A 22,955-nucleotide genomic window follows, 5' to 3' on the forward strand; every position below is an offset into this window, starting at 1 on the left:
CATTATTTGATTTACTGGTAATTTTCCTATTTTGTGACTCAGCTGTGTGAATTCTTTGCCCAGTTGTTTAGTGTTTACTAATTTGTAGGAGTTCCTTACATAATGAAGATGTTAACCTTTTGGTCATTGAATTTGCTGCAAATATTTCTCTGGGTTGCTCGTTCGCCTATTGACTGGCTCATTTTTAATATACTACACACATGGATATGTTCATTTTTTGTGAAGTCAAATCTGGCCTTTCTTCTCACTTTCCGAAAACCATTACTTTGCAGAGATGTGATAAATTGCTGTAGTCAACTGTTTTCTTCCTCTTCCTATGTTTGGTTTTTTAAAAACATTATTCTGCTGAGTGCTATCGTATGTAAACCTAAAAGGACTTTTCCCAAAAAATTTCTGCTTACCTGAGTAACCTGTGACCTGATTACTGGAGATTGACTGATTCCATGTGGTAAGTTCTGCTTCAGGTCAGCGCTCCAGCCATGTTTCCTCTTCTTCCACCAGATCATGACCAACACCGGAAAGGCACGGCGGAGGGGGCTGGCCAGCGTGCAGTGGAGTGGGGATGAGCCCCTGCGCCGGCCTGTCACCCCCAGTGGCCACAGGACCGGGTGCCCAGTGTAAGTCCAGGCTAAAGGAGGCCGGAGTTTATTTTCTTAAGCTTCACTTTGATTAACTGACGTATAAGATGTGTATATTTAAAAATGCAAAATAAAGCATTCATACTGGAAATCCTTTATCTCTTTATCATTTATCTTGTGAGGGATTTTGGAAAGAAAGAAGTTGAGACCCCCTCCTCCCTACACCCAGGTTTCTCCCTCCAGAAAGAGAAGTGGGGGGCTGGTTATAGTATCTCCAGGGCCACTTCCGAAGATGAGTGTTGGCCAGGGTCATTTCAGAGGACAGAGCCAGAAGGAATGTGGGGCCACGTGGACGGGCTTATGTTGTTGTTTTTGTGGCCTCTGTCACAGTTGAGGACTCCAGGTCTATCTAAGATGACCTTGTTCAAGCATCGGTATGGACTGGGCAGAGCTCAGTGGCAGAGGTGCCAGGCACGAGTGAGGCCCGAGCTCCATCCCCAGCCCAGCAAAAAACCAGTGGAGCAGGAACTGCCAGAGTCCCTCCCTGGACAGAAATAAAACGTCGTGCTCCTCCTCAGAGCCAGCGGCCTCCCTGGAAGGCCTGGGGCCCCTCCCCTGTGGCTTTGGGGGAGCCCTGAGATGGGCAGTTCAGTGGGCAGGAGACAGTCCCCTTCTGTGGGGGGGCATCCTCTTTCCCTGTCTAGAGAATACTGCAGAGGAACACATGGAAGAGGCTGAGGGTTCAGAGAGCCAGCAAACCCCCTGTGTCCATCGCCTTACGGTGGCCATCGTAACTGTGCCACGTTTCACCCAGCTACCCCACGGCTGGGAAGTTCTGCTCTTTCCAGTGGTAGTCCATGGTAATTTTATAATAAGCAATCAGCCACTGGGGATTTAGCAACAAATAAAATGTGGAAATGCCTGCCCTGGTGAGCTCTTTGCCACAGCTACTGGGGACACTGATGTCCCCAGCACCAGCTCTTGCCAAGTTCTATTGCCCATCTGGGGTTTGCCCTGTGAATATGTCAAAGCCTATGCCAAATCAGTGCTCTGAGATCTGTCTGATTAGATTTCAAAATTAGTCACCATGTGCTTCTATTTCTAGGTTTTTATTTTTAATTACTGATATGCAAACTAATTGTGCCCTTTTCTCTCTCCAACATATAACCAGTATTTTTTAACCTATAGACAAGTTGAAAGAATATTACGGTAAAGAACTTTCAGTTCATAAATGCTGGCTCCCTTGCTTGCTTTCTCTGTGTGTGATACATAATTTACACACCTATACTTTTTTAAATATTTTTTGGGGGGCCAAACTATTTGGAAGAAGGTTGCAGACTTTGAATGTGCTTCTTTATCCTTAGAATGAGGTGATCTGCCAACTTCCCTGTTGGGCTCATTTCACTGTCTGCTTGTGCCCTGTAAATATGTGGAATTACTAAGTGCCGACTTTAGCCTGTGAGCAATGTGCTTCCCCACGGAGCATCGTCCCATGGAGGTGTTTGGCTGGGGTGCACCTGCCCAGTCATGAGAGCACCTTCTAATCAATGGCCCTGCCTGTAACTAAGTCGTGGCGGTCCCCAGCTCCCTCCATCTGATTGATTCAACAAACATCTTCGTCACCTCTGGTGGACGGGGTGCTCAGTGCTGGAGACACAAAGACAAATGAGATGGGATTTCTGCCCTCAGAGGCACACACGGCACACCGCGCGGTAAGGAAGGAGATGGAGAGTCTAGTGTGTGGGAGACCCAGGAGGGCCTCAGAGGGCTGGGGGCAGGATTCTTAGCTTCTCCGTGTCTCCAACTCACCTCCAGGAAGTCTGTGTGAGGGTCCAACCAGCACCCCCAGGTAACTCAGTGTTGTCAGGAGTGGGGGTAGATCTGGAATCTTCGATCTGATAATATCAAGACATTAGTGTTTTAGGAATCACTAATTCCACTTCTCTGATTTGATGCTGAGAAGTAATCAGAAGTTCATAAGTATAAACAATGGTATTTATTGAAGTATGACTTAGAAAATCAGAAATAATCTACACGCCAAAATAGGAGGTTGATTATGCAAATTATATCCAGACAAGACAGTATGAGAAATGAAGAGACTCACAATATGTTGCTGAATGGAAAAGAGGTGAAATAGTCATGCGGGCCGTTTATAGTGATCCCAGCTTAGTATTCTGTATGTATTTGCTTTTTTTTGTTTTTGTTTTGTTTTGTTTCAGTACTGAGAATGGAGCCCAGGGCCTCACACATGCTAGGCAAGCACTCTACCACTGAGCCACATCCCCTGCCCTTTCTAAATTTTATTTTGAGTCAGCATCTCACTAAGTTCCCCAAGCTGGCCTGGAACTTGGGATCCTCCTGCCTCAACCTCCTGAGTGCCTGGGATTACAGTCATGCACCATGGCTCCCAACTTAGTTTGCATTTTTTTAAGAAGATTGACTGTATACCAAATGTTAAGCAGTGTGTTTAGGCGTGGGGATGCCAGGGCATTCTGCACGTTACACCTGCTGATCTGATGGTTCATGATGAGCACTTTTTATCAAGAGCAGAGATTGTAAGTAAACACTGGCACTTTGGCCCACGCTGTGCTGGCTCTCTGCCTCCCTCGGCCCGGCCTCAGCCTGGCCTCCTGGTGCTGGAGTGCCCCAGCAGGCCTAACCCCCCAACACCTCTTGGGCTCTGCCTCCTGCTCTCTCCTACTTGTTGCTTAGACCTGTCAACGTGCTTCAGTGGCCACTTCCCTCACCCTCAGGCCTTCTCTGGTTTGTCCTGACCCTTCCCTGTTCACAGCCCTGGGAATTGGAACAGTGACGTCTGCAAGGAATTGCCGCCAGGTGACCCAATAGTCCCCCACCTGGGGATCCTCCGGGCCCCATGTGCTCTCACAGTGGCCACTGCCCCCTGCCCTGCGGGCTGGCCCTCTGCCTCTCACCCCCTCCTCCAGAGGCCTTCACTCCCTCCTGCCTGTTCCCCGATACCCACCACACACCGATGCCACCCAGATCCAGCCTGGGCTTGCTATCTGTGTCCCCAGCACGCCCATTCAGCATTTCCTAGAGCAACATGGCCATCTCTGCGCCCCCTGCCTCAGGGAATGGCGTGGATACCTGGGGACAGTGCAGCTGAGGCCTGGCCCTTCGCTCCAGCCCCGCTCTCTGCCCCACTCTGGCCTCCCCCTGAGCCATAGTCCCCCCCAGCCCCAGGGGCTCCAGGCACTTCTCCCAGGACTGTGACCAGGGGTGGCCTTATAGGTGCTGAGGACCAAGTCTTCCTGCCCTGGCCGGGGCTGCAGGGTCTTCACCATCACCATCCCAGCCTCGAAGCTCCTCAGGGGACCCCTCACCCCACTGCCATCTTATAAGGCCTTTCGGGGGGAGAGGCAGCCAACATTTTTCTTGTGGTGCCTTAAATCTTTCTGTGTCACCTTGCTCAGTGTTCCCCCTGCTAGACAACGTTCCCCTTATGGACCCCAGGAATCCCCAGTTCTGAGTTGGACACAGCAGAGCAGCCTTCCCCACCCCTTGGGCTGCTGCTGTGTCTCCTTGTGTCGCTCTCGAGTCTAGCCTTAAAGACTGGACATCTAAGAAAGCCACTCCAGAGTCCAGCCCTGGGCAGGCACAGGCTTGTCACCAAGTGTCCCCACCAGGCCTTTGTTGAGTGGTGGCTTCCGTCTCCTCCTTGGTGGAGCACATGCTCTGTTACTGAGGCACGTGGAGAGCCCTCCTGGGGCCCATGGAGGGCCACCAGGAGCCTGCCCTCTGAGAGCTCAGTCCAGCCTGCGCCTCTTACTGACTGAGCCTGGCGCAGTGAGGTGCCCGGGACGCACGTCTGGCGGAGCAGACAGCCATCTCCACCGCTCTGGGTGCGGACGTCAGCTCAGGGGCCACCCTGCCGCGTCGTTCAGGTGGTGGTGGAAGGAAACAGGCTGTCCCCGGTTCTGCTCTTGCCTGCCGCTGCTCTCGGCTGACGTGACAGCGGTCATTGCTTCTCTAATTGGCTTCATTCTTTCCTGCATCTGCTGCGTCCTTGGAGAAGAAACAGATTTGTGCCTTAAGCTCTTTGGTTGAACTGTCACAGGCCTGTGTCACCCAAAGCCATAAGACATTTACGTGTTAGAAACGTACCACACCTTGTAGCACTAGCAACTCCCAGCAGGGCCAACAGGAGCGAGGTAAGGTCACTCCGCACAGGACTTCCTGGTTTCTGCCAACACCCTCAGAAGGGTTTTAAAAATATCAATGTAACAAAAGAATTTCAGGCACAGCCACCACCTGGATTTGTTTATGATGCTACAGGTGGCCAGCAGCCAGTGCCCCCCAGCTATCTGTATTTATTGCTTTTATTCATGTTTTTCTGCAGGATGGAAGAGCATCTGGTTTCTCCGCAGAGTGGCCAACAGGCCAGAAATGGCAGCCTGCAGGCCCTGTTCACCGCTCACCTGGCCATCTGCAAGGAGGCCAAGCCTGATGTCCCTGAGTGCCACACAACTTCTTCATGTAAGAACACCGCTGCTTGCAGGGCAGTTCTGGGCCTGGTGACACCTAGAATCCCAATGAAGCAACAGTGGGAGTCGCAGGTGCAGGCCTACTCCTGGAAAGCCCTCTGACCTCAGCCACAGCCCCAGGGCCTGCAGGCTGGGGACCTGGGATCACACAGCCAGCCCTGAGGCGGCTGATCCTCCAGCTCCCCTTCCTGGAGTATAGTATCTGTCACCCACATCTGGAGGCTCCTGGAGGAGCCGTGGAACTGAGGTTTCATGTTGAGACTTTGGAGTCAGGATCTCAGAACACTTGTCTGCCTTAACCAACTCCCGCTGCTATAACAGGGCACCTGAGGCTGGACACATTAGGAGAGGTCTACTTAACTAAGTTTGGGAGGCTGAAAGTCCAAGATCAGGTGGCCCCATTGGTTCAGCCTTGGGTGGGGCCCTGGTGGCTGGGTCAACATGGTAGGTGACATCATGATGGGGCACTCAAGAGGGAGAGATCATATGGCAAGACAGGAAGCAGAGGCTGGGAAGGGCCAGTCTTGCTCTTTTTAAAACCCACTCCAGGTGGAATTAAGTGGATCCCATGAGAACTACTTTAAACCCTCAGGTCAGGGTAGTGCCCCCTGACCTTGCCCTAGACCCCACCTCTCGTGGGCCCACCACCTCCACATTACCACATGGGGGACTGAGCTTCCAGCCTGTGAACCCTTGGGGGACCCACTCAACCCACATTCAAACCGTAGCAACATAGATCCATGGCCAAGGTCTCGGTGCCTCAGATTCTGGTGCCCAGATGGGCCGCCGTGTTCGGGAAGCTGCACCGAGTCAAGGCACCCGGCAGCCAAACAACCCTGGGATCCAAATGGGCTTCGAAGCCTCCAGTTGGGTTAACCAGAGACTGATGGGGGGATAAGAGTATTTTTTGGATGCCAAAAAAATAAGTATTTTGAATGAGAAATGTACAAAGTATTTTTTTTTAATTTTCGAGAGGAAATTAAAAAGATTGTGGGCAGTCCAGATAAGACTCTAATTTCCATTCAAATAGGAAAACAACAGAGGAGCGGGTCAGAGCCCGGGATGAGGAACATCTGAGGACTTGGAGGATCTGCTCAGAGCTGGACTCAGAGGCTCTGACCAGGGTGACAGGCTGGTTTGTGAGGCCGAAGATAGCAGGGCCATTTGGAGGGACTTCTTTGAGAGACTGATTTCTTGGTTTCTCTCTTTTTTTTTTTTTTTTTTTTTCCAGTTCTGGGGATTGAACCCAGGGCCTCTCGCATGCTAGACAAGGGCTGTACCACTGAGCTACACTCCAGCCCTTCTTACAGTTTGAGACAAGGTCTTGATAAGTTGCCCAGGCTGGCCTTCCGATCCTCCTGCCTCAGCCTCCCCGGTAGCTGGGGTCACAGGTGTGCACACCGTGCCCGGCAGAGGCTCTTGATTATGAGCAGTTTCTAAAGTCCTCTGACCTAGAGGGTCAGTTACGTTGTGTTTTCAGTTGTGACTGTTAACGCGCCTTCATAAAGGAATCAGCTCAGTGATTCACCCAGAGGCCTCTGCTGCCAGGGTGGAGGTCTTAGGTCATCTTAGGATGTTGGCCAGTTTGATCCAATGCCGTGGAGTTGAAAGTGCTTTCCGGCTCCGCAGGCCTGGACCTCGGGAAGCCTGTGTGCTTCATTCAGGGTGACAGCTTCTCAGGACCACCCTGGCTCCCTCTGAGTCTTAATTATAAATATGATGGTTTCGTTTTTGTTTTGCAGTGCAGGGGATCAAATTCAGGGCCTCATGCGTGCCAGGCAGTTGCTCTGCCCAGGGTCTCACCGCAGCCCCTGGTTGGTTCTTTTGGAGAGATTTACTGTGCTGCCACCTGAGGGTGGAGGCCTGTGAGCACGTCATGGACAGAAATGTCTGAGTGTGGCTTTTGCTGGTGCCACGGCGTTGACAATACTGTTATTTTCAACTGTAGTTGATTTCAGCCCTGACAAAGATGGGGCCCTGACAGATCCTAATTCCTCCCATGAACATGGTGGGCACCCACCAGGGGATGCAGCCCTGAGGTCACATGCAGTTCCCAGAGTCTGGGCCTGAGGAGGGAGCAGCTGATCTCCCCAAAGCCTTCTGGCAGGAGCAGCCGGCAGGATGCTGAGTCCGTCTTCCCCGTGCCCCTCCTTGCGCCTGCCCCTATTTGCCCAGTCTGGTGGGCACCCAGCCAGCGCCCAGCCTGCCCCCAGCCCACCAGCTCTTCCACTTCCGTGGGCCCCGTGACACTCAGCCTCAGCCCTGTCTGTCCCCTGCCTGGGACAGGGAATGTTCCCTGCTCTCGCCTGGGCCTGCCGAGCCTGCTCCTGACCTAGGCCTGCACCCGGGTTCTCCTTACAAACCCTCCACTCGGCGGAAGTCCTCCCCTGGAGCAGCCCACCTCCAGGCTGTCCCTCCAGGCGGTGGCTCTGTCCCTGGGGTACACTCGCCCTTCCTCTACGCCCAAGGACTGAGGCCAGTTGTTCTGTTGGTCTCCTGTCCTCATCTCTTGCTGCTGTCACCAGCCTGGGCCTGAGGGAGGGATGGCAACCGGCCTCGGTGTCTGTGCCCGTGAGGCTGTGCTGAGCCAGGAGTGAGGCCGTGTCTGGGCTCCTGGACAAGGTGCCATGGCTGATGGCAGGGCAGGGCGGCAGGGTCCGTCCTCCTGAGCTGACGTCCTCTGAACGCTTCTCCACACAGGCCTGTTCTCCAGCCCTTCCTCCCACATCTGGCTCTCACCTATCTTGTCCCCAGACATAGCTAGCCCGCGTGGCTACTCCCCCAGGTGTCCCCGCTGCGCTGGGAAGCAGGCCTCATCTACAGAGCCTCCGGGATCCCTCCAGGGTCTGCACGTGGAGTTGTTCTGTAGGACCCCCGATGCCAGGTGGAGGAGCAGCCCTTCAGCACAGCGGGTGGGCCCTGCAGGGGGCTTGACTGGTTCCACTCGGGCCAAGATGGACCTTTCCTTTTAAGCAAAGGGCTCAGCCTCATAGAGGGCCCAAAGGAAATCATTCCCAAGGGAAAAACCAGGGAATCGGCTTGGAATTGTACAAGCCAGTGGCCTGAGGAATGTTCTTTCCCATCTCCCGGGACTTACCATGAATATCTGGATTCTGTCCTGGGAACCCTGGTGCCCCTCCCCGTGTGCCCCGCTCCCCGAGTGCCCTCCTCCTGGCTCCTGCTCTGTCCATGGGTCCATTTCTCTTTGGTGGAACCCCAGTGTCCACAGGGTGGCATGTGGCAGGGTGAGTGCAGGAAGGGGATTGAGCCAAGGAGGCCTCTAGGGGCCCAGAGGAGCACAGGGCTGCTCCTCACCCGGAGCTGCTGGCCCAGCTGGCCCAGGGGACTGGGCGCCACCGGCCTCCACAGCTGGCGGAGTGCTCGGGAAGCCCCGTGCACCCAGCCCTCAAGTGCAGTCCTGCTCAAGAAGCACCTGTCCTGCTCGGGCTTTGTCTCCTGGGCTTTATCCTGAGTGCCCTGAGCAGAGCGCCCATGCCAAGGAGTGGGCCCACGAAGATGGGATCCGAGAAGCTGGAAATGCTAGTTCCAGACAGAGACTCTAGTTCCAGGTAGAAACTTCAGAGTGGACTGAAATAAAGCCACCCGTCAGGCTCCATATCAGGAATGATTTTCCCCTGAGGTACCGGGGAGCAAACTCACAGATGCTCTACCACTGAGCTACACCTCCAGCCCTTTTATTTATTTTTAAATTTTATTTTGAGACAAGGTCTCTCTAAGTTGCTGAATGTCTGGCTAAATTGCTGAGGCTGGCCTCCAACTTGATCCTCCTGCCTTAACCTCCCGAGTGGCCAGGATTACAGGATTATGCCTGGCAGAAGTGAGTTTTTTGTTTTTTAATATTTATTTTTTTAGTTTTTTGGCGGACACAACATCTTTATTTGTATGTGGTGCTGAGGATCGAACCCAGGCCACACGCATGCCAGGCAAGCACGCTACCACTTGAGCCACATCCCCAGCCCCGAGTTTTTTGTTTTTTAAGTCAAAATAAAATTATCTGGAAGCCAAAGACCTTGCTCTGGGTCCAAGGAAACCTGCAGGGAAGATTCCTTTATGCTCAGGATAGAGCTGAGGTGTTTTCTAAATGGAAGAGCCAAGAGGAACTTGGATTAAGGAGCAGGGATGCCTGGTGCAGTGTCACATGCCTGTCATCTTGGCGACTTGGGAGGCTGAGGCAGGAGGATCACACGTTAGAGGTCAGCCTTAGCAACTTAGTGAGATCCTGTCTCAAAATTTTGAAATAAGAAATACAAAGAGCTGGGAATGTATCTTGGTGGTAAAAAGCCCTGTGTTCGATCTTCAGTACTGAAGAAGAAAAAAAAAAGGAGACACAACTAACTACGAATTCAGACCCTGTTACAGGGTCATTCCAAAGTGACAGGACCCCTTTGGCTGTAGGACTTAAAGAGAAGAGGGTGGGGCTGGGGAAGAAGGGGTGCATGGTGGGTGAAATATAGAAACAGGCCCAACCCCAGGGTTTCTGGGGGCTTATCCCTCCAGCATCGACTGTGGGGAGCTGGAGGACGCAGAGAAACCCCCCCCCAGATGGTTTCAGAGAACAGCGTCTGCTTTATTGCGCAGCAAAAATAGCTCTCATAGTGGGCGTGTGCCAGTTTACATACGATGGTCAGCATGGGCCAGAGGTGGCACAAACATACCAACTTCTGGAAGTCAAGACACCAAGAGTCCAGAAACTGCCACGTAGCTCGACCCTGCACCAACCGGGGAGTGACTTTTTGTCAAAGGGGCAAGGAACTGTGCCTGCTACTGTTCTGACAGCACTTTGTCCCAAACACAGTGTTCTGTGTTAGGACTTCCTTCCCTGCTGCACAAAGAGCAAACAGCGTCCTCCATGAGGGTCCAGGTCAGGCCCTGCAGCACCGGACTTCTCCATCTGCTCCCCGTGCAGGTCTCCTAGGTGGCCTGGTGGCCAGGACCCTGGACCTGGGCCCTGGCTGGCACCCATGGGTGCACTGAGGGCTTCAGGCACCTCGGGGAGGGTGGTAAGGAGTGTCCACCTCTGGGATTGCCAGGTTTAGAGCATCAAAACACAGGAGGCCAGTTACACTTGAGTTTCAGAGAAGCAAATGTGCTTCGGAGCTCCTCGGGGAGCCATGCGGTGGGGACCCGGGGAGACAACTCTGTGTTCGACAGCTTTCCCCTGGGGGGGGGAGAAGAACCAGGGAGCCTCCTGTGCTGTGCCCCTCTGACCCAAACTCCCAGGTGTCCCATCTCTGGCTCTGGGAGCTGAGGGCCTGGCCTGGGGGTGCGCTCGCCGTGGCTTTGCAGCCCAGCCAGGCAAGAGCACCGCAGAGAGGCCAGGGCAGGTGTGACTGAACTCTCATCTCCTCCCCAGCAGCCACGGATGACGGTGCAGGAGGGCAGCTGCCCGCTGGACCTCAGGAGGAGCCTCCCCTGTTCCCCACAGCGGCCCACAGCTGGCTGAAGGATGTGTCCCAGGACCCTGGCAGCAGAGAGCCCGTCAGGTAGGGGCATGGGGTGTCATGGGCCTGGTCTCATCAGTCACCTGGCTCCTGGAGGAGGACCCAGGACAGACAGCGCCCACCAGGCCTGGGGAGGCTCCCCTGGCCTGGCCTCAGACAACGAGAGCCAGGGAGCTTTCTCCAGGTCCTGAAACAGAGACGGGGCACCCATGGGATGCCGCCACCATGCCTGGTGACCCTAGGCCACGTCAGTGCCAAGGGGCAACCCTCTTGGACATGCCCCAGAGACCGGTTTCAGGAACCATGGGCGAACCTGTTCCGGGGACGTGTGATTCGGGGCGACGTGGGGGCGGCATCCTATCTTTGCTCTTCACTTTTGAAGATGCTGGCACAGCGGGGAGAAGGTGGCGAGGACAGAACAGGCCCAATGGGGAAATGGTTTTCTCTTCCTCTGGTGCAGAGGCGTGCCGTCCGGTGGTCCCGCCTGTCCCTTTGCTGATCTGAGGAAACCTGCTCAGGGAGAGGGCGCGGCCCAGTCTCAGACCAGCCTGTCCCAAGCCCCAGTCGCCCGCTGCCCATTCCATGTCCTCCTGGCCACGGGCACCCTGCAGGCAGAGTGACTTCAAGATGGAGAATTCATCCTTGGGCACCAAAATACGGGGTAGCGCATATGGTGGCCTACACACCCTCAGAGTCTCTGCCTCGAGGGACATTGTGGGCAGCCGGCCCAGGCCTTCCGTGAAGGCTTCCATCCTGTGTCTGCAGGGAGCAGGGCCCGGTCCCTGTGACTGTGCCTCCCTCCAGGAAGCCAGCCAGCCCTCTCCTCCCCTGTCTGCAGAAACAGGAGCCCCCCAGCTCTAGAGGCCCCCGCACACCGCCATCCAGAGCGGGTGGGAGGACCAAAGCCTGCACCCACTGTGGAGGAAGTCAGAGAAAGAGGGGGAGGGGGAGGAGGCGGGCAGGAGAAGGGGCCACAGTGCTGAAGCCCCCATCAGCAGCACCTGCTTCATCCACGTTCCTGGAGATGGTGGAGGTACCACAGGGGTCAGCCCCTAAGGAGCACAGGCTGTAAAAGGTGGCAGGATGAGCCAGAGGCCAGAGGTGGGGTGGGGGCCTGGGTCCCAGCATCTGGCCACCTCCGGGCCAATGGCTGCAGGCCCCCTACCTGGCCCCTTCCCTGTCTGAGTGACTGAAGGAGAGCTCGTCTGCCAGGTCAGGGGCTCTCTGGCCCTCGGTCCCCTCTTGAAATGGGGAGGAGGTTCAGAGTGAGAGACCTCCAGGCCAGGCCCAGGGCCAGGCAGATCCTCCTGTGAGACTCAGTCAGAGAAAGCAGCGCTCCGGACCTGGGGTCCTTTCTCCTTCCTTCCTCCTTTATGAAGCTCACGCTGGGGGATAACTGTTTCCCTGATGGCAGGCGCCTGAGGGCCCACTTCCTGGAAGCAACCCCTCACGACGCTCAGCAGGGTTCCCGGCTGGCTGGCCAGGCTTCGCTGGGCACAGGTCCCTGGTGGTCAAACCGTGGTGTTCAGTCCTCTGACTCCAGGGGGCTCTTCACGAGGAGGGAGAGGGTGAAAAGGAGAGCGCGTCCCATCCCCTCTCCCCGCACTGTCTGGAACACTCTCTGCCTACCCTGACCCCCTCATGGCCCCCTCAGGTGTCAGCTAGACACCCTTGCTCCTGCGTGATCCCAAGTAGGCTACGCCCCAGGCCACAGGCTCCCAGCAGCGCCGTCCCCTGCCACGGGCACAGAGCTCACTGCTTTGACACGTTGCCCCCAGCCAGCTCCGTTGTCCTCTAAGACAGTGGTCACACACAGGTTGACTGTGTTCCCACACCCGGCTGTCAGAACACAGGTCAGAGAAAAAGGGAGAAAGACTTGCTCTCCCACTCCCTCTTGTCCCCCCACCACAGCTTGGTGTGGTCCCGAGGGAGCCCTGTGACTCCCAGAGAGCAGCCCCAGCTGGACAGAAGGCATTTGCCACATGACCTGAGGACAGGGGAGGGAGCGGACGCCTCAGACAGAGCTCTCCTCTCCAAGCCCAGGTGGGGATTGAAGCAAACACCGCCAAGGTTCTGTCCTGCCTCAGACAGGACGTGAAAGTTGAAATCCGTAATCAGAAAGTCCAAAATTTGAAAAGCTCCAAAATCTGAAATGTTTTGAGCACTAATGCCAAAAGTGGAAAATTCCACACCAGGAAACTATTTCCTGCACATAAATATCTTTTTAAAACTACATAAAATTGCCTTCAGGCTGTGTGTATAAGGTGTATATATAAACATGAATGAAGTCTGTGTTTATACTTAGGTCCTCCCCAAGATACCTCATATACATATGCAAATGTTCCTAAGTCCAAAACTATCTGAAATCCAAACTTTTTTTTTTTTTTTTTTTGAGGAAGGACTGAGGCTTTTATTAAAAAGAGTAGAGGGAAGGAAAACACAGGTATTGACGGGGTGGGGTGTAGAGTTCAACATTCTTTGGAGATAAGAAGGTTTACTGCAACAAATTAGGGTGGCTACATCCAAGCCCATTGAAATATCCACACCAGAGAGAGTCTGATTGCTGTGGACTCTCCAAAGGCCCACTAAATATTTTCTGAAGAAATTTTTTTCATTTTTCATTTTTTGATTCAGTCTCCATTTAGCACCTTATTCCTGTCAGCAAATCCGTAAGGCTCTTAAAGTGATTCTTGCTTCCTTTTTGATCATTTGACAACCACTTGAACTTCATCAGTGTCAGTAATGAAGTCCAAAACTTCATTTATTTATTTATTTATTTTTGGTACCAGGGATTGAACTCAGGGTGCATGACCACTGAGCCACTCCCTAGCCCTATTTTTGTATTTATTGAGACAGGGTCCCACTGAGTTGCTTAGGGCCTCTTAAGTTGCTGAGGCTGGTGCCACTGCGCCCGGCTGAAATCCAAAACTTTTAAGGAGAAAGAGCTTTACTTTTGTATATGTTGTTCCCCTCTCCTGTGTCCCCTAAGGAAGTATGGCAGCTTGGGACAGGTAGAGTCCATCCAGCTGGAGAACCACCCTTAGGAAGCAGGCAGCCCGGGCAGGTGGAGGACAGCCCTGTTCCCGCACGCCCTGGGCACGGCTGCTGAGCTTGGGGCCTCTGCCTTCGTCCGGTGTGTTCTCTTCCACTCCTGTTGGCTCCCAGCTCGGCCACACTCTGGCTTTGTTGTAACCGGATGAGGGAGGGCAGGAGCAGAGACCACGTGGGGCCCTGAGTGCCCCAGTCTGTGTGCACCCACAGTTGACGGTGCCCCCACACTCTGCGGGGATGCTCAGTGGCCTGGTGTGACTCAGCAGCATTCCAGACCCCAGCACAGAAGAAGTCTGCTGGCCATTACTGCTCCTCCTGCACAGGTGCCTGTTGACGAGCTGCCCGTGCAGGCGGCCACAGCTCTGACGGCTATCTCCAGGGCACCTTCCGGTTGACACAGAGAGCAAAACTGACTTCTGGCACCGGGTGCTATGTGTTCCTGCAGCAAACGCCTTCTCTGTCGTAGGCGGTCACCGTCCCGGACTTCCTTTCCAACTACTTTCCCCGCTCTGCCCTGCTGGCCTTCTCTGCCAGGCCAGTGCTATTTCCTGGCTCTGGCTACCTCAGCATGCTGGGGTGGGGACGTGGAGTCCATCCCGCCAACAGTGTCCTTCCCCTCGTCTCTGCCGAGGTCAATGACAGTTGCCCAGCTCCTTGTCAACATGGCCACCTCCTGCGGCAGGAGGGCTATGGCATATGCCACTGGGAGGAGCCAGCCAGAGGGAGTCCCAGTCCGAGGATACTCTCTCCCTGAGCCGGCCAGGGTTGTGTCCTAGGGCACAGGGCAGTGGAGTGTGGCTGTTGAGGTGTGAACAGTCTGTGCAGAGGAGAGATGAATTTGAAGGAATTGGTTCATGTTACTGAGGGGCTGGGTAAGTCCAAAAATATGACGCGGTAGACCAGCAGGCCAGAGATTAGGAGAAGAGGTGCCATTCAAGCCCAAAGGCCGCCTGCTGGCTGAGTTCCTTCCCACTCTGGGAAGGTACATCTTTTTCTAATCAGCCCTTCAATAGATGAAGCCCAGTCATATTCTGGAGGGTGATCCGCTTTATTTGAAGTCTACCACTGAAATGTTAATTGGGGGGCTGGGGTTGTGGCTCAGTGGTAGAACACCTGCCTAGCATGTGCGAGGCTCTGGGTTTGATCCTCAGTACCCCATAAAAATAAATAAAATAAAGGTCCATTGACAACTTAAAAAAAAAAAAAAGTTAATTTTGCTTTAGTTGTGTGTGTGGTGCTGGGGATTGAACCCAGGGCCTCTCACATCTAGGCAAACACTCTGTCACTGAGCTACATCCCCAGCCCTTGTTAAAAAATTTCATTTTGAGGCAGAGTCTCACTAAGTTGTCCAGACAGGCCTTGAATTTGCAATCCTTCTGCCTAATTCTCCCAAGTAGCTGGGATCACAGGCATTCACCACCGCACACCCAGCTTAAATCTTAATCTTCTCCAAAATCCAATTTCACGGACACATCCAGAATGATGTTTGACCCAATATCTGGCTACTGTGGTCCAGCCAAGTTGAAATGTAAGAGTAGCCAACCCCTCAAGGCTTTCGACACCTTGCTAAGTTGCTCTCCAAAAGGGCAGTGCCCTTTCCTGCTCACTCTGGGGCTGGGGGGTTATAGGTTCTGAGCCCTTCTCTGTCTTGCTTCTCACTGCCTCCCCTCAGCTGACCCCTGACTCCACTGCCTGATGTCACTGCTCATGGGCTTTAAGGTGCCATATGTGAATCCAGTCAGCCCTCCTGGGCCTGAACCCCCAGTGCTGGATGGCTCCCAGGATGGCCGGGGCTGGCCTCCCTATCCCAAGACCACAGCTGGGGACGTGTCCAGGTAACCCAGTGTTCGGCCCCACCCTTACCACTGCCGTGATAGTTGCCACTGTTCTGAAGAGGTCATTTTTTACTTGCGTCTCAGTTGTTCCTGTTTTGTTGGGGGGTTTTGTACTAAATGTTGAACCCAGGGGTGCCCTGCCACTGGGCCACATCTCCAGCCCTTTTCATTTAACTTGAGACAAAGTCTCACTAAGTTGTCTAGACTGGCTTCAAACCCAAAATCCTCCTGCCTCAGCCCCTGACTCGAGCAGCTGGGGTTATGGGTGTGTGCCACTGCACTCGACTTAATTTAGCAATTTTAAAAAAATGCAGTAGAGTTATGTCCTCCACGTCCTCCTGAATCTGGCCTGAAGGCTTCTGGCCTAAAGTAGGGACCATTTTTATGCCAGTCTTTTCCTAATTTGAACTTAGAGACTTTTTAGATATTGTCAGTATTGTTTTTCTACTTATTAAAGTGATATATCCTCAATACAAAGAGAAAAGCATATAGAAATATAGAAATGCCATAGAAATTCCAGTTTTCTCTAAAGAAGCTCCCAGAGGGCTGGGATTGTGGCTCAATGGTAGAGCGCTCGCCTAGCATGCTAGAGGCACTGGGTTCGATCCTCAGCACCACATAAATGTAAAATAAAGATATTGTGTCCACCTAAAACTTAGGAATAAATATTTAAAAAAAAAAAAGAAGCTGCCAGAACAGTAACCCTTATTTTATGTAGCGCTTGCCTTGGGGACAAGGGTGCATCACTGAATCATCACATAGACATCTTAAAGGAGAGAAACTGAGGCTGCCCAAGTGTCAGGGAACTTGCTCACATCTAGTCACAGCTGGAGGGAGGAAGGGCCGCCCTGAGGGTCACTGGCCACTCCAGGGAGCTTGGCTCCTGCGCATGCCCACTGGAGTCCTGGGTCTCGCTCTCCCAGCCTGCACTGCACACCTGCCCCTGCCCCCAGGGTGGGAGCCCTGCAACCTGCCAGCACCTCTGTGTCCTGCCTGGAAGGCTCTCCTCAGCAGCTCAGCAGCCCTCTGTGCGTAGACTCGCCCACACGCTGAGGCACCCACATAAGCTCATGGAGTGGTGACCACACCTGAAGGACTTCTGGGGGCTCCAAGTCTTCACAGACATGGTCAGTAAATCAGCACATCAGGTACTCAGAAAGTCAAGGTGAGAGCCCAAGACGGGCCAAGAGACCATGCATCCAACCCCTGCTGGGAGACAGCACAAGATCTCACTGCTGGCGGGAGGAGGGAGCCAGTGCCCACACAGGGCCACCATGTCCGGCGAGGCTGCTGCAGCAGGCTAGATCCTGTAGGCACCTGGAAAGTGCTGGCTTCAAGGTCCCCCTGGTCTCAGCTACCTGCTATGGACTCTTTAATTTGTACATCTTATAAATGAAGTGTGATGCCTGCCTCGCAGGACTGAGGGTTCACCGTCATTTGTTTTCAGCAAGACCTTTCCTGGCCACCCCATCTAAAATTAGCTTCCTTCTGCTGCTGAAGCAGATTTCAACACTTAGAAACCTCAACGACACCAGTGTATTAATTTCCAGCTCCGCAGGGCAGAAGTCACTGGGCCAGATTCAAGGGGTGTTAATAGATACATTCCTTTCTGGGGGACAGCCTGTTCATTGCTGTCCCCTGTTTCTAAAGGCCACCTGTACTCCTTGGCCCTCCTTGTGGCCCTTGTTCCGTCCTCAAAGTCAGCAGCTGTGCTGAAGGGCTTCAGCTTGACCTGGAGCCATGTTGGTCAAAACTTGGTCACCTGCCAGGTGACCCTGACATGCATCCCAAGCCCTCTCTGACAAACAGTCATTAAGATGGTCAGCCAAGCATGTTGTGCAGCCACAGATGCCCGACTGTTTCTGACCTCACACTGGGCATGCTAATAGTTTTACAGGGACATTCCGGTGAGTCAAGGCCCACCTTTGTGTGATTCAGCATACAAATCACTTTCTACTACCTCGGGATGTGGGATCCTTCTGACTTGCTGCCCACGGAGACACACTCTGGCCACCAGTCCCAAGCCCACTGCATTTGGGGCACTCCTGGATTTCTCTGCCTCTGGTCTCTCAGCTCCCCTCCACCTTGGGCGGTGAGTTCCTATAGGCCAGGACCAGGTTCTTCTGAAGGCAGTGCATCCCTGGGCCTGTCTTCCACAGCCCATCTCCTTCCCTGATCGTCCGGGACCGCCTGCCTCTCTCTCCTGGGAGGAGCCTGTGATCACCTGGGCCTGCCTAGATAAGCTGAGACAATCTCCCTCCTGTACGCCTGGCTCATTAGCAGCCCCAGCAAGCCTGCAAAATTAGGAGCCCTCTTTGTCATGCAACTGAACATGATTTGGGACCCAGACATCTTTGGGGACCATGTTCTGCTGACATGCCTTCCCACACCATCTCTCGGAGGCTCTGTCCCCTTCCCACCTTCACCCCTTTAGGGTTTGCTTTTCATGATCTCCCTGTCACCTAGACTGTGAGCTCCACAGGGCGGGGATTCTTGCCTGTGGGTGTCCTGTGCCCCCTCCCCACGCCGTGCCTAGGACAGGGCCTTCCTGGCACCTGTTGGGGCTCGGCAGTATAGCTGCCTCCCTCCTCCCCCCTTCCTAACCGCGGTTCAGTAGCGGGGACTCTAACTGCACTTTTTTCCCTAGGGAGTTTGCATCGACTTTCACCTGCAAGCCAAGGACCCCCGACACTCCAGAGACCCTCGAGCTGAACTCGCCCAAGGCAAAGGCATCAGCCCTGACCCCCCAGTTCTCCTCGTGTGGCCCCCAGAAGGCCAGCCGCCCTGGCTCCACGGCTTCCTCCTCAAGGGGCCTGCACAGTAAGTCAGCCTGGGCCCTGGCCAGTAGCTCAGAGTGACCAACCCCCATGCGGGGTTAACCTGGCCTGTCCTGGCGAAGGAGGCTGGCCCTGGAACGAGGCTTATGTTGTGCTGGGAGACTCCCACGCAGGCCTCAGCCCAACAGCTGTGTCCCAGTGGGGGACACAGTCAAATAGAAGCAGGTGAGGGGCTGAGGTTGTGACTCAGTGGCAGAGCACTTGCCTCTCAGATGTAAGTCACCGGGTTTGATCCTCAGCACCACATAAAAATAAATAAACAAAATAAAGATGTTGTGTCCATGTAGAACTAAAAAAAAAATTTAAATAGAAGCAGGTGACTCCTCACAAGCCAGGTAGCAGGGCCACCAGGAGGGCCAGTTGTGGGTGGGTCCACAGGTCCCCACTGTGTCCTGGGGCCTACCTTGCTGCCCTTTGCTCCCTGTCAGGACGACCCTCCCAGCCTCAACCAGTTGACTCCCCACCCTACCGCCTCTGCACCCCAACTAAACTGGACCTTTTCAGAGGAAAATGAAGAACAAAACATAGAAGCCCAAACAGCCTGAAATAAGCCACACTCAGAGACAGGCGCTTCCGTGCCTGCCCCCAGCCCTCCCTGGCCAGACCTGGGCATTGTGGCCACCTGAGGACCTGCAGGCTGCAAGGCCACGGGCCCCTGTTCCTGGGGGAGACTCGGCGAAGCCTCAGTTCAGGCCAGGCTACCTCCCCCCAGCCCCAAGGGCAGCTGCAGGAGACCCAGGGAGAGCTCCGCTAGAGGACAGTGGTCAGGCCTCTGACCCTGCCAGTTTCCAGGCCACACCAGGTCAGAAGAGCGCGGGTGATAACATCACATCAGTAGCACCCCAGCAGCTGATGGCTGCCCTGGCCACACACCCAGATGCCTCTCGCAGCCTGAGCCGTGTGCACAGCTCTCGGGAAGTGGACCCAGCAGAACTCACGGCAGCCCAACCGGGCAGCCCCACCAGGCGGCCTGCTTCCTGTGGGGGGAGGCCGTGGCCAAGCAAGTCGTGCCCTGGCCAGGAGTCGGGACCCGGGAGGGAAAGTTCTCATTCTGTTTGACATGAGCGGGTTGAAAGAGGGATTGTGTGGCACAGAGGGGTTCTGTGCAGGCATCACTTGGCGCTGGCATCTTGCTCTGGCCCTTCTTCCCCAGGCAGCCAGTCCTACAGGAAGTGAGGATGCTTCTCTCCCTGGGTGTCACTGTCCCGTTGCCTGAGGACCAGCCAGCTTCCCGTTCTCTGCCAGCCAGCAGCTGCAGGTGACAGATGTGAAGAGACAGTTGACAACGAGACACTGAACGACTGGGGAGCTGGGGAGGGACCTGCCCGCCAGGCCGGCCAGGAGTCCGGTCGTGACTGCCCACCATCTGGGCCCTTCTCATCTAGGAGAGCCACATGGGGAGGGCTGGGGAGCCTACTACTGCCCTCCCGGCAAGGGGACATTTCCTGGTCACCTTCATACTCACAGGAGGAGAGCCGTGGCCTTTGCCCTTGGGAGACCTTGGGCCCAGGTCCAGCCAGCATCCCCAGCTCCCCAGCACCAGCTGGGCAGAATTCGAGACCAAACCTGGGAGCCCTGCCATCTCCCTGGCTCCCGAGGAGATGCTGAGCCCACGAAAGCTCAGCCAGCCAGAGGGACTCTGCAGACTGCTGACCAGGGCTGCCCTGTGGAAGCCACTGTCCTCACTGGGACCAGCTGCGGAGGTCCTCATCCTAAGGCACCTCATTCTCAAGCCAGTGTCAGCCCCAGCAGCAGCCTGGGGACTCTGTTTGGGTCTTCAACTGAGATACAGAATGTGGAATGCTCCGGCAGCTTCAGAGCAGCCCTCTGCTCCTACCCGGGTTCTTGGTTTTTTGGTTTTTATTTTATTTTTTGTGGTACTAGGGATTGAACTCAGGGGCGCGCCACCACTGAGCTATATCCCCAGCCCAGCCCTTTTTATCTATTTATTTTCATTTCGTTTCATTTCTTTGAGGAAGGGTCTTGCTAAGTTGCCCGGGCTGGCCTCCGCCTTGCAGTCCACCTGCCTTCCCCTCCTGAGTCACAGATGACAGGCGTGTGACACTGCACCTGGCTGCACACAGTTTTTAAAAGCTTTAGAAAACCGACCAGTTTAATGCCCCATGTTTCCCTCCCTGTATTAAGATCATGAATAAGGCCGGGCATGTGGCACACACCTGTAATCCCAGCAGCTTAGGAGGCTGAGGCAGGAGGATCACAATGAGAATAAATAAATGAAAGGACTGGGGACACAGCTCAGTAGTAAAGCACCCCTGAGTTCAATTCCCAGCCCAAAAAAAAAAAAAGATTTTAAAAAGACCAGAACATACCACCTCCACCAGCAAAATGACCAGTGACCACTGTTGTTGTTGAGGGTAAATCAGGCCCAAGTCTTAGGACAGAGGAGGGACATTCACCCTCAGAGCCAGCACAGCACAGTACCCTGGGTGTTACCCACACTGTAAAATCATGAAACTGATCAGGTTTTAGAAGGCAGTGGGGAGGGAAAGCAAGTTAGTGTCCAGGCCATGTCCCAGGTGTCTCCTGCCTTCAGTGGAGACATCTCAGGGGACCCACAGGTTGGAAATAAAGGACCATCCCTGTGTTTTTCAGTGGCCTGTGACTCCTTAGGAGCAGGGAGAAGCCAGCAGAAGTCCCTTGAGCAAGAAAGAACCAGGTTCCCCGTGACAGTCCCGTAAGCCCATCTGGGGCCGGGACCCTGGAACTCTCGGGCATTCTTGGCTGCGGCTCGGGCAGGCACCTTAGAACTCTGGTGCGCACCGCCCAGCACCGCATCTCAGCTCTCTGGAAGTGCGTGCGTCCTCCTGCACTCTGGGGGAGGGAGGCTGTGGAGCCCGGGGCCTCAGGTGCCCTCTGAACCCCTGGCTCGGCCTGCAGATGCCTGGACTACAATCAGGTGCTGGTCTCCAGGGTTGAGAAGCGGGCAGGGGGAGCAGAGGCCCGGAAGGGAATCACTCCGTGGTCACAGATAAACAGCAGCAAGGGTGCTCCCCGTGCCCACCACTCCACTCCCCTGGGATTCCTCAGGCGCCGCCTGGCACGGCCTTTCCCCGCCTGGTGTGGGAGCCGCAGACACCCAGGGGCGTGTCTTTCAGCCGTGTCTCCCCGGGCTGAGCCAGCTGTCTCTCCCTCGCCTACAGATGAGCAGAAATCTCACTGGCAAATGTCTGGTCATTGGGGAAGAAGAAAAGCTAGTCTTTTAAAGAGAAAGGAGTAGAGCCACTGGGCCTCTCACCGCGGCCTGGGGGCCACACCCGGGCACACTCTGCCTTCCAAGGCTGCGGGCTGGAAATGTGCTTTTTAAAATACCGAGGACCTGTTCATAAATAGTTCAGCTATCTGCTGGCTCCACAGAGTTAGCTGAGCTTGGACATGAACCCAATCTACAGGGGAAAATACCAAATACACAAATAAGCCGAGAGTTCTTTAAAGATCACCTCGAGAGCAATCACATGACTCCTAAGATTTGCCCATGAGACCTACCGAGGGAAGCCATGGGAAGAATCTTAGAACCTCTAATAACTGTGGGCCCCTCTGGCCCTGGAAGCTAAGCCCAGCTCTCTGGTTGCCCCGTACTCCTCCCCTTCCTCCTCTATTCTTGCTTCTCCTCTTCCTCCTCCCTCCTTTTTGCAGCACTGGGGATTGAACCCAGGTCCTGCCTGGCATGTGCTAGGCAAGCGTTCTACCATCTCGTTTCCTCTCCAACCCTTTTTGATTTTATTTTAAAGGTCTTGCTGAGTTGCCCAGGCTGGCCTCGAGCTTGTGATCCTCCTGCATCAACCTCCTGAGTCGCTGGGATCATGGGCATGTGCCACTGTACCCAGCCCAATTTTTTCTTTCTTTTTTTCCCCCAATTTTTTCCTGAGAAGCACTTGATCTCATTTGCTTCATTCAGAGTGTGGTATAACTGCCTGACAAGTGCTCAAATCAGGATAGGGTAGAAAATAGTAGGAAGAGTTTCTGCAAGCCAGTCAGATACCTGGGGTCTGACAGCAGGTAAGGAAGGACCCAGCCCAGATCGGAGGAGCTAAATCCAGGCATGGTGGTGCGCACCTGCAACCCCAGCTACCAGGAAGGCAGGGGTAGAATTGCAAGTTCCAGGTCATCGTGGGAAACTTAGCAAGGTGCTGTCTCCAAAAAATTTTAGAAAAGGGCTGGAAGTGTAACTCAGTAGTCGTGCACTTGCCTGACCTACATAGGCCCTGGGTTCAAATTTTTAAAAATCAAAACCAAATGCAAAAAATGATAAAATATCAAAGTTTTTTTTAATAAAAAACAAGGCTCACCCTGTACTTGTATAACCCTATTTGGCTTACCTAACCCTAATCCTGGACCTCAAACCAATAATTTTTTACAAAAACCAATATTTTTTACAAAAATATGCAGCTGTACATGGACCATTATGTTGATTTGATTTTTAAAATATTGTATTAAAGTATTATTTACTTTGATTAATGAGTTTGGTCTGCTCCCCTTAAATCAGGCTCAGAGAATGCCTCGCCCCTCACCCTCACCCTAGTGCAGGATCGGGGATCCTCCTGGACCCTCCCAGTCCCCGGAAGCGCAGCCTGTGGCTGGGGGCTGGGCCCGTTTGCCTGACTGTCCTCCTTTCCCCTTGAGGGGCTCAGGGGCTCGTAGTGAGATGTGGTTGGAGCGATGCTGTGGG

General features: G+C 54.1%; 1 protein-coding gene across 3 annotated transcripts in view; it reads left to right on the top strand.

Annotated features, from left to right (window-relative positions):
- Positions 1-22,740, top strand: part of Armc9 (armadillo repeat containing 9) — a 131,889-nt gene extending 109,149 nt beyond the window's left edge. The window contains exons 21-25 of one of the 3 annotated variants that reach the window (XM_046439776.2): positions 502-617; positions 4,939-5,075; positions 10,458-10,587; positions 18,079-18,251; positions 19,422-22,740. In XM_046439776.2, coding sequence (XP_046295732.1) covers positions 502-617; positions 4,939-5,075; positions 10,458-10,587; positions 18,079-18,251; positions 19,422-19,444 — 579 coding nt within the window. In that variant the 3' untranslated portion in view covers positions 19,445-22,740. Of the gene's footprint in view, positions 1-501; positions 730-4,938; positions 5,076-10,457; positions 10,588-18,078; positions 18,252-19,421 lie in introns of those variants that run through there. The other 2 variants (XR_006850808.2, XM_046439777.1) reach the window with 2 other exon arrangements.
- The last annotated feature ends 215 nt before the right edge of the window (positions 22,741-22,955 follow it).

This window comes from Marmota monax, unplaced genomic scaffold, assembly GCF_021218885.2.
Source record: "Marmota monax isolate L192 unplaced genomic scaffold, Marmota_monax_Labrador192_F-V1.1 WCK01_AAM20220418_F8-fsc00041, whole genome shotgun sequence".
In the NCBI taxonomy this organism is placed as follows: Eukaryota; Metazoa; Chordata; class Mammalia; order Rodentia; family Sciuridae; genus Marmota; species Marmota monax.